The 11,885-nt window shown below is 42.2% G+C and overlaps 1 protein-coding gene across 1 annotated transcript in view; it reads left to right on the forward strand.

The window, feature by feature from the left end:
• The window catches only part of LOC104980104 (fatty acid desaturase 2-like protein FADS2P1), a gene marked incomplete at its 5' end in the record, with an annotated part of 17,308 nt that extends 6,396 nt beyond the window's left edge, over positions 1 to 10,912 (forward strand). The window contains 6 exons of the mRNA XM_010828706.1: positions 533 to 658; positions 4,120 to 4,180; positions 6,810 to 6,886; positions 7,048 to 7,145; positions 8,826 to 8,922; positions 10,829 to 10,912. Coding sequence (XP_010827008.1) covers positions 533 to 658; positions 4,120 to 4,180; positions 6,810 to 6,886; positions 7,048 to 7,145; positions 8,826 to 8,922; positions 10,829 to 10,912 — 543 coding nt within the window. The remainder of the gene's footprint in view (positions 1 to 532; positions 659 to 4,119; positions 4,181 to 6,809; positions 6,887 to 7,047; positions 7,146 to 8,825; positions 8,923 to 10,828) is intronic.
• Between the last annotated feature and the right edge of the window lie 973 nt (positions 10,913 to 11,885).

The raw sequence follows: 11,885 nt of genomic DNA on the forward strand, positions 1-11,885 counted from the left end.
CTGGAGTGGGTTGCCATTTCCTTCTCCAATGCATGAAAGTGAAAAGTGAAAGTGAAGTCGCGCAGTCGTGTCCAACTCCTAGCGACCCCATGGACTGTAGCCCACTAGCCTCCTCCGTCCATTGGGTTTTCCAGGCAAGAGTACTGGAGTGGGTTGCCATTGCCCTCTCCAATTCAAGTGCTAGTCATGTCCAACTCATTGCAACCCCATGAACACAGCACACCAAGCTTCCCTGTCCTTCACCAGTTCATAAAGTTTACTCAGACTCATGTCCATTGAATCAGTGATACCATCCAACCATCTCATCCTCTGTCATCCCCTTTCCCTCCTGCCCTCCATCTTTCCCAGCATCAGGGTCTTTTCCAGTGAGTTGGCTCTTTGCATCAGGTGGCCAGGATTGGCACTTCAGCTTCAGCATCAGTCCTTCCAATGAATATTCAGGGTTGATTTTGTTTGGTTTTGAAAAACTCTGATAAGGAAAGATATTTCAGGAGAGAAATCTTGCAGCTAATGAATGTTCTCTTCTTCTCAGGGTTTCTCTGCAAAATGGTGGAATAACCGACACTTCCAACACCATGTAAAAACAAACATCTACCCCAAAGACCCAGATGTTGTTTTTGGCCCATTTTTTGTTGTTGGAGATTTACAACCTGTCAAGGTATGTTTACAAATCCTAAGCACTAGAGAAATGTTCCAGGAAGTGGTTCTTGGAAAGGTCTACACCTTTGTTTTGAGGAGATCAGGCTGGAGATTCTGGCTTCAAGCATGTTTTCAGAGCATCTCTTCTTTTAACTCCAGGATATAAATTTTAAATAAGTGAATCTGGTGTTGTAAGAAAAGAAGAAAATGTGGAATGAATAACTCTATGATCTTAAAAGTCATTCAGGCTAAATCACTCATAGAAGGCATGGCAGTACATTCAACAAGTGCTAAATCATGAACCATCTACATATCTAGTTATGTCAACTAATTCTAGCTGTTGGAAGAAACTAAGCTGTTATTTTAATTTAGGTCCATTTTGGCTCATTTATACATGAAACTCCAGAGAAGGCAATGGCACCCCCACTCCAGTACTCTTGCCTATAAAATCCCATGGACAGAGGAGCCTGGTAGGCTGCCATTTCTGGGGTTGCACAGAGTTGGACACGACTGAAGCGACTTAGCAGCAGCAGCAGCAGCATACATGAAACTCAGCTCAAATGCTTCATAATACACAGGACCTCGACTCTAGTTCAGACTTCTTAAGGAAAAGAAAAAGGAAGGCAAACTCCAGGATGTCTCAGCTTAAAACCTCAGCTTAAAAACCAGCATGTAAGGATTATTACCAAGATGTTTATAGTCTGCTTTCAACACAGAAGGTATAAGGATAATCACAGAAAGGTATCTTTCCTTGAGAAGAAATGATGGATCCTGGGAATTAAGTGCTTAGGAAGAGGTTCTATCTCCTTCTGGAAGAATTTAGGAGCTTTCTAAAAACAAAGGAATGTAGCTTGGTCACTTTCTGCCTGGACTTTGTGGTAACCAGGATTGTGTAACTCTCTCAAAATAGGTTTTCCCAGTCTTGGAAATTAAGGAAAAGTCTTCCAATTAGGGAAAAGTCTCCTGCCAAGATATAAAGAAAATAAAAGAAAGAAAGAAACCTTGACTGTAGTCTTCAGTCAGTTGTCCTTCCAAAGACTCCACAAACAAGTCAGAGCTCTCTGAAGTTTGCAAACTCCTAAAGTGAAGTCATTCAGTCATGTCTGACTCTTTGCGACCCTATGGACTGTAGCCCCCCAGGCTCCTCCACCCATGGGATTTTCCAGGCAACAATACTGGAGTGGGTTGTCATTTCCTTCTCCAGGGATCCAACCTGGGTCTCCCACATCGCAGGCAGACTTTACAGTCTGAGCCACCAGGGAATCCCTGTGAACTCCTCGGCTGATCACTAAACTTATGACACTTTGACTTCTCTCCTCAGTCCCTCGCAGCAATGGAGACTTGTCTCACGGGAGTTCATGAGGCAGTCTGGCCCCCTCCAGAAGCTCCTTCTGTAGAACTGTATCCAGTTCACATGCTGCCTCTTCACAGAGGATGGAGACACCATCACTTCTCCATCATTCAAGAGACATATCCCGCGAGGCTTAGGTTTCTGTTTACTATAATTTCAAAGCCAATGCACACCATATTACTTACAATCATTTAATCTTTCCCAGCATCAGGGTCTTCTCCAATGAGTCACCTCTTTACATCAGGTGGCCAAAGTAGTGGAGTTTCAGCCTCAACATCAGTCCTTCCAATGAACACCCAGGACTGATCTCCTTTAGGATGGACTGATTGGATCTCCTTGCAGTCCAAGGGACTCTCAAGAGTCTTCTCCAACACCACAGTTCAAAAGCATCAATTCTTTGGTGCTCAGCTTTCTTTATAGTCCAACTCTCACATCCATACATGACCACTGGAAAAAACATAGCCTTCACTAGACGGACCTTTGTTGGCAAAGTAATGTCTCTGCTTTTTAATATGCTGTCTAGGCTGATCATAACTTTCCTTCCAAGGAGTAAGTGTCTTTTAATTTCATGGCTGCACTCACCATCTGCAGTGATTTTGGAGCCCCCAAAAATAAAGTCAGCCACTGTTTCCACTGTTTCCCCATCTATCTGCCATGAAGAGATGGGACCAGATGCCATGATCTTCATTTTCTGAATGTTGAGCTTTAAGCCAACTTTTTCACTCTCCTCTTTCACTTTCATCAAGAGGCTCCTTAGTTCCTCTTCACTTTCTGCCATAAGGGTGGTGTCATCTGCGTATCTGAGGTTATTGATATTTCTCCCGGCAATCTTGATTCCAGCCGGTTCTTCCTCCAGCCCAGAGTTTCTCATGATGTACTCTGCATATAAGTTAAATAAGCAGGGTGATAATATACAGCCTTGACGTACTCCTTTTCCTATTTGGAACCAATCTGTTGTTCCATGTCCAATTCTAACTATTGTTTCCTGACCTACATACAGGTTTCTCAAGAGGTAGGTCAGGTGGTCTGGTGTTCCCATCTCTTTCAGAATTTTCCACAGTTTATTGTGATCCATAGAGTCAAAGGCTTTGGCATAGTCAATAAAGCAGAAATAGATGTTTTTCTGGAACTCTCTTGCTTTTTCAATAATCCAGCGGATGCTGGCAATTTGATCTCTGGTTCCTCTGCCTTTCCTAAAACCAGCTTGAACATCTGGAATTTCACAGTTCATGTATTGCTGAAGCCTGGCTTGGAGAATTTTAGCATTTCTTTACTAGCATGTGAGATGAGTGCAATTATATGTTATCATGCCTTAAAATGAGTAAAGCACAGCATGAGATCCACTGATGGAAATAAAGGAGGAAAGATGACATAAAGGTTATGACTATGTGTTTTATAATGTAACCATTCAACAGATATCTGTTAAATGGATGAATGGATACAAGCAGACTGAGCTTTAAGCAGAATTCTAAGCACATAGGTTGAAGAAGACCTTGAAAACTTATCAGAAATATTTCTCCTCCATCACCTTTCCATTCCATCCCAGGGCAAAAATTTTAAAATGGCTCCCATGGAAATAATAATAAACTATCACAACCCCTGAATTCAAATGGAATAAACCATCCCTGCAAGAATTGCCCACATTTAAATAAAGAAAAAGTCACCAAAATATTTCCTCCCCCTTCAGTTCTGGTTCCTCAGTGCCTTCAGTTTGACAGTAAATGAACTCTGACCAGATAGCTCTTTCTATAAAGACTCTACACACACACACACACACACACGCATGCACGCACACAGACACACACACACAGAGAGATACACGCACACACACAGACACACACACGCACATGCACACACACGCACACACACAGGTACACACACACAGACACACACACAAACACGTGCACACACAGACACTGACATACGCACATCCACACAGACACACGCACACGTACACCACCCACACAGACACACACATATGCACACACACACGCACACACACACATAGACACACACACAGACAGACACACATGTGCATGCGTGTGCACACATACACACACACACAACCTTGAGTATAATAACAGAAGTCTATATTGTTCTTACTTCAGTTTTATTCTCTCTTCCTTCAGTATGGCAAGAACAAAATCAAATACATCGACTACGAGAAGCAGCACCTGTACTTCTGCACGGGTGAGTCACCAGGGAGCCACAATCCTTGTCATCCTATTTCCTTGAAGCAAACAGTTGTCAAGCCAGAAGGCATGACTGAAATCCTCCCACAGAGAGACGATCTCAGGTCTTGTGCCTCAAAAAAGCAGCATATTTTATTTCAGACTTACTTGGGTGAAATCTGAAGAGGAAAACAGAAGAGCGATTAGGCATTCTTAATGGGCATCTCATCACTCTGGCTACTGTACAGGGAAGGAGATGCTCCAAGAAGGATGGGAGGCAGGATGCCAATCAAGGGGTCTGGTATCTGTGACTCTCGTCCTGGATAAACTAAATACAATACTTATCAAGAAGAAAAAGATAGTGGTGTATGGATAGGGGGAAAATTAGGAAAAGAATGCTCAAGCACTGACAGTAGGTGCCGGAAAAAGCAGAGTCTCATGATAAAAGTCGCCTGTAGAGCTTCTGTGTGGAAGAAAGTTGACTGTTCCCACAGCTTACGTACAGCTGTAGAAGGTATTTTAGTGGACAGATACGCACACACACACACACACACATAATAAGACAGGTCTGGATATGTTCTAGGCTTGAGAGAAAATAAGGTAGCTTAATAAGGCTAATATCAATAAAAATATTAGAAGCAAAAATGTTTTGCTCTTAACCTAGTCTAACTCATGATAGCCCACAAATAAAAGTTTAGGACCCCAAAATATGCTCATCTGAAACATGCTTACTCATTTGGAAAAGAAACCCAAATTAGAGAAGATTGCAAACATTTCCTGTAGATCAGTGGTTCTCAACTAATAGCATTGCTGCCCCCAGTGGGACATTTGACAGCGTACAGATACTTTTTTGATTATCCCAACAAAGAGGGAGGAATGGTATTGACACCCATGGGGCAGAAGCCAGGGATGTTATGAAATATCTTACAGTACACAGAACAGCCCTGAACAATAAGAATTATCTGACCCAAAATGCCAACAGTGTTAAGATAGACAAAGTGTTGCAGATGATCTGGCTTGCCCAAACATTGGCCACCAGTGTTCATCTGTCTCGTGCCTGACCTGGATGGCCTGTGAGTCCTTATTCTGAGACATGAGGCTCAGCCACCACTGCAGCCTCTTCCAGAGCTAGAATTCTGAGGACTTATCCTAATGCAGTTATTCTCTTTCATGACCAAAAAGGGTGTGGAGGACATTGGTGCCCCAGTTTGAAAGGGAACTCTTCCAGCCCAGACAGATGTGTATTCACATAAGAAAAAACTGTTGGAGTCTCTTGTCTGAACTCTCCTCCTGTGTGTAGTGAAACAATACAGCCTTAGCTTATGAGGAATGGATGAATATTGTAGCTTCACTGCAGAATGCCCAGCTTACAAACCACATCGTCCTCAGGAGCTGTTTCATTTTGTCATTTTCTTTCAAATGTCTTCAGTGTAGTATGACAGGTACAAATGTGTCATATTCAACCTGTCAGAGAGAGATGAGGCTTGACATTTCATAAAGGTGGCGAGACAGCTTTCATGCAGATTGCTGTAGTAGGGAAAGGTAATTCAGTATAGGCTGAGCTCAACTCGCCAGAAATGAAAGGTGGGAGACTTTTAAAACATGGGAACATGCTAAAGGAAATTAGTGAAAGAGAATAAAGGGAGGGGAAGCTGGTCATGTGGTTAAGCCACATGTGTCTTCTCACTGGTGCTTATCAAAGTCAAACTCCTACCCTCCCAGAGGCTGCAGGACAGAGCCCGATCCTCAAAGATTGTACTTCAAAGGATGACTACCAAGTCCTTGAGAAAGACACTCTGGATCAGGGACAATCCAGCCCAGAGGGACAGAGTAAGAATTTTATAATTGTAAGTTTTCTAACAATGATTGAAGGAAAGGAGGTCAGAAGCCTACTGAACAAGCAGTAAGTTCTCTGGACAGTCTTGAACTTTCTCAAGAATTTTAAGGGTGCTACAGTCATCCCAGGAGCACAGCCTTGAACTGTTCTTAGAAACTATTTCTAGCATTTTTGCGAGTCTCTTAGTGTGTAGGGTGGACAAAATCATTTATGCTGACAGTTCGCAGGCTTTCAAAGTTTACAGGTCAAGTTTGAAGCCTCATCAGGAAGGGGGCTCCAGAGCATCTGACTCAAGTTTGATCAAGAAGAGAGTTGTCGAAATGTGAAGGGTCTCTATGAGACTCCTACCTGCTCCAGGCAACTTCACTGGTCCTGGGGGAGATGCAGGTAAATAACTTATCTGGCCAGACTCAGTATGCCTGCTCTGTATCTGCCACCTCGACATATTGTGACAGGGCCCAACGCAAAGGATCGTGAAGGATTGAAGGATTCCAGGGACCTTGAGAAAACTTGAAAGCTCACAGCAGAAGCCCTGCCAGGATGCCTTCATCAGGAATGACTCAGATCTTCAAACCTTCCCTAGTCTCCTTAAGGGAGTTTGAACCAAAGTCCCGGTTCACCCTCAGAGACTCTAAAAGCCCAGGAGCACCCAGGATGTGGTTGTGGATCTCCACCTTGCATCCTTCTCAGGGGCAATATTCCAGGGGTAGCATGTTAAGGAGATCAACTCCTACTAGCTTCCACAGGAATCATATCTGCTCATTTGTTCACCATCTTCTTGTTTGTTTGTTTGTTTGTTTGTTTGTTTCAGTTGGGGCCGCCCTTCTCGTACCAGTATATTTGAACCTGGATTCCATTAAAGCAATGTACTGCAGAGGGTACTGGGAGGTGAGCAACTCAATTGTTTCTCTAGAGCTAGATCAGGCTGGTAGGAAAGGGGAAAGGTAAATGCTTGGTCCTTTCCAGACATAGCTTCCTTGAGTATCAGGATATAAGATTTAGCCAGTTTTATTTCCACTAGCTTAACTTTCAAGCACTTCTTTCCACAGGACATTGCCTGGGTCAGCAGCTTTTATATCCGCTATTTCATCACATTTGGCCCTTTCTATGGAATCTTCGGAACCCTGGTGCTCATATACTTAGTCAAGTAAGAAAACAATAATGTCTCCTACTCTTATTACCTGGATGTTCCTCTTACCTTTCTTACTTGATCTATTTATGATTAGCAATGATTAGCAGATTATGACACCAGACTGCATTCTTGTAGCTGAGACAGTTCCAAGAAAATGTGGGATAAAACAGCTGAAATAGTTGAATGAGTTTCTTGGAAACTGCATTTGCCCAATCTTGCCTTTTTTCTCACGTGATTAATTCCCAATTACAGAAGGCAATGGCACCCCACTCCAGTGCTCTTGCATGGAGAATCCCATGGACGGAGGAGCCTGGTGGGCTGCAGTCCTTGGGATCGTGAAGAGTCGGACAGGACTAAGCGACTTCACTTTCACTTTCCACTTTCATGCATTGGAGAAGGAAATGGCAGCCCACTCCAGTGTTCTTGCCTGGAGAATCCCGGGGACAAAGGAGCCTGTTGGGCTGCCATCTATGGGGTCGCACAGAGTCGGACACGACTGAAGCAACTTAGCAGTAGCAACAGTCCCTTACCATCTGAGGAGGATTAGTCCCTGGACCCACCTCAGTTACCAAAACCCAAAGATATTCAAGCTCCATAGTCATCTATCCATATATGTGGTTCCACTACTGTGGATTCATGCAACCACTAATCTTGTAGTACTCTGGGTTTACTTAAAAATATCCACATTTAAGTGGACCTACATGTTTCTCAAAGGTCAACTGTATTCTGCCTGATCACCAAGTCCTTCAAACTGTAATCCAGCTGGGCATCATAATTCTTACCAAAGATAATACGAGGCCAGTTTTTTAAAAAGTTATTTTATGACTAGAGATTTTCCCCAAATCAAAATGACTTTAAACTGAATAACCCTCTTCAACTTCCCAATTTATTCCTTCCTCATTCATTTGCATTACTATTCATAACAATAACAGTAGCTACTACACATCAGGCAATTTGCTAAAGGCTTTACATGCATTATCCTATTTGATGTAATCAAAAATGCACAACCAGGCAATGTAGATAGTATCAATTTCATTGTTCTGATAAGAGAACTAAAGTTCAGAGAAATTAAATCACTTACTCAAGAGCAAGGGCCAGTGGCAGTGCCAAATCAAAACTTGTACCCAGTTCTGTCTGATGACAACAGCCAAGCTGTTAATCACATTGCACATATCCTTAAATTGTTGTTGCTTTAGTCACTAAATCATGTCTGACTCTTTTGTGACCCCATGGATTGTAGCCTGCCAGGCTGCTCTGCTCTGGGGATTTCACAGGCAAGAATACTGGAGTTGGTTGCCATTTCTTTGTCCAGGGGATCTTCCCAACCCAGGAATCAAACCCAGATCTCCTGCATTGGCAGATGGAATCTTGACCACTGAGCCGCCAGGGAAGCCTGACCTTCAGCTATCTAGGTATCTTCTGAGCCTTGTACCAATGCCTACAGAAAATACTGGGGACACTGCTCTGGTACAGTAGGCTGCAAGACAGGTAGTGTGACTGAATACTTAGTATATCATCTTTAGATATAAAAGGTCTGCAAAGATGAAAAACAAACAACCACCACATGATTGGAACCTTTGAGTCACTGCCATTTCCTCTACTGCTCAGCCAGATCTGCCAGTGGTTATGCAAGCCCAGTGAGTGGAACTGAAACTCCCCAAGGAGTGATCATATCTTCTTCTTATTCTCTTAAAGGCTTCTTGAAAGTCTCTGGATTGCATATGTTACCCAGATGAGCCACATACCAATGAAAATGAGCACAGAGGAGAACCAGGACTGGTTCAGCTCTCAGGTAATAATGCTGTTCTGGGAAAGCATCCACCAAAGCATCCTGATTACCGTCTGCTGACCTCAAATTATGTTTATTGGAGGCTTGCCAGGGGTCAGGCACTGTCAACTGTTTTGCTACATCTCATGTAACTATGTGCTCAGAATATTCCCACTTTACAAATGATAACATTGAGGTATGAAGAAGTTGCACAACTTGTGCAAGATCACACAGCTAATAAGTGGCAGAAATAGGTTTTATTTATTTATTTGGCCACACTGTGTGGCATGCAGTGTCCCAGTTCTCCTACCAGGGATCAAACCTGTGTCAGCACACACTCTTAACCAGTGGACCAGTGGGAGTTCTCTAGAAGCAGGTTTTAAACCTCGGCAGTTTGATTTCAGAAGCTTTGCTCTTAGCTAAGGCTTAATTAACTACAGTCCAGGGGCCAGTCTAGCCCAGTCTGTGTTTTTGTAGTTTTACTGGAACACAGCCACACTCATACATTACATATTCTCTATGATAGCTTTCATTCTAAAACAGCAGAACTGCATAGTTGTGATGCAGAATTGAAACATTTACTGTGCGGCACTTTACAGGCAAGGTTTACTAAACCTGCTTCAACATGACACAGTCTTTCAACGAATCTCACACTCCTAGAATAACAGAAGGGAGAACCCTGGAATCCCCCTCATTTCATTGTATAGATAGTGGGGCCCAGAGAGGAGACTCAGCATTCTCGGCAAGTGTGCTGTTAATGATTAAAAGATTCATGACCCATACAGAATACCACTGCCTCCTAAGCCTGACACTGGCTATGCCGTGATTAACTGGAGAATCCAGTCATCATACTGCTTCCTTTTCCATGCTCATTTCCAAATTCAGTGGACATTCCACACAGTAGTGGTTCTCAATCTTTTTGGTCAAGAAACCATTCTTTCTTTTTGGTCAAGAAACCACTCAAAACTTATCGAGAACATCAAAGAGCTTTCGTTTGTGGAGGTTATATCTACTGATACTGTATTTGAAATTGAAACTGACAGTTTTAAAATATCTATGAATTAATTTTAAAATAATAAGATAAATCCAATAAAGGTTAACATCAGAGTGATGAAATCATCCCATGCTTAGTAGCCCCTGGAAAAACCCATGCTATAAGCATGCATGAATGAGAATGAAAAAGCCAAATACTGCCTCAGAAGTATTATGGGAATCATTTTGACCTTGAAGATCCTCTGAAAGTGTCCTAGGGAACCCCAAGATGCTCTAAAGCACACTTCGAGGAACCCTGACATAGAGCAACTGCAAAAATAACATTCAAAATGCCAACAACCCTAACAAGAATTAAATCTCAGAAAGGCACTGAATAAAATCACATTCATAAGCATTCTAAGTAGTCTGGAGAATCCTATGAACTTCTTCTCAGTCTGTCTTTGTACAAAATAAAATACATTAGATTAAAAGGGAAGCTACTTGTATATATTAATAAATGTATTTCTATGCACAAAACCCTTGATTAAAGCCCTTGCATGCTTTATTCCCCATTTAGAAGTTCTTTACATCTATTCTGTGGTAATAATATTCAAACTCCTATAATTTCTACCAGAGTCCTACAATCCCGCTTCCATCTGCCAAAGTCCTTACTCATGACACCTTAGTCTTTTGATGTTGAGGGCTGATAGTGACTTAGTCCTCTCAAATCCTATTTACTTCTTCATATCTATTGCCTTATCTATACTTTTTAGCAAAATGTCTTATTTACTTCATAATTGTAAGTTCCCTGAGACCTGGGATTTATTTTTATCCCTCATGGTTTGTTACACAAAATATGTACTCAGTCAGTACTTGTTGAATGATAGATAAATAAAAGAGTAACAATCTCTTGTTGACATGGGTTGATTTACATCTAATGTAAGCTTTTTCTTTGCAGGTCTTGGCCACCTGTAATGTTGAACAGTCCTTTTTCAATGACTGGTTCACTGGGCACTTGAACTTCCAAATTGAGCACCAGTAAGAGAAATAGTTTATGATAAAGGGAAGGGGCTGTCACTAATAACTGTCCTCCATATAGTCCAGAGCACTAGACTTGCAATCTTAAGGGAAAAAAATGAACCAGGATTCTCTAAAGGATGCTATTTTTCAATTAACAACAACGATAAAGAAAGAAGAAAGAAATGAAGGAAGTGTCACAATTGCGAGTTCAGTTCAGTTCAGTCACTCAGTCTTGTCTTACTCTTTGCGACCCCATGAATCGCAGCACACCCGGCCTCCCTGTACATCACCAACTCTCGGAGTTCACTCAAACTCACATCCATCGAGTCGGTGAAGCCATCCAGCCATCTCATCCTCTGTCGTCCCCTTCTCCTCCAGCCCCCAATCCCTCCCAGCATCCAAGTCTTTTCCAATGAGTCAACTCTTCGCATGAGGTGGCCTAAGTACTGGAGTTTCAGCTTTAGCACCATTCCTTCCTAAGAACATCCAAGACCAATCTCCTTTATTTTTTTTTAATTTTATTTTATTTTCAAACTTTAAAATATTGTATTGGTTTTGCCAAATATCAAAATGAATCCGCCCCAGGTATACATGTGTTCCCCATCCTGAACCCTCCTCCCTCCTCCCTCCCCATACCATCCCTCTGGCTCGTCCCAGTGCACCAGCCCCAAGCATCCAGTATCGTCCATCGAACCTGGACTGGCAACTCGTTTCATATATGATATTATACGTACTTCAATGCCATTCTCCCAAATAATCCCTACCTCTCCGTCTCCCACAGAGTCCAAAAGACTGTTCTATACATCAGTGTCTCTTTTGCTGTCTCGTATACAGGGTTATTGTTACCATCTTTCTAAATTCCATATATATGCATTAGTATACTGTATTGGTGTTGTTTTTTTTTTTTTTTCTGGATTACTTCACCCTGTATAATAGGCTTCAGTTTCATCCACCTCATTTGAACTGATTCAAATATATTCTTTTTAATGGCTGAG

The sequence above is a fragment of the Bison bison genome, unplaced genomic scaffold (assembly GCF_000754665.1).
Source record: "Bison bison bison isolate TAMUID 2011002044 unplaced genomic scaffold, Bison_UMD1.0 scf7180017858686, whole genome shotgun sequence".
Taxonomy (NCBI): domain Eukaryota; kingdom Metazoa; phylum Chordata; class Mammalia; order Artiodactyla; family Bovidae; genus Bison; species Bison bison.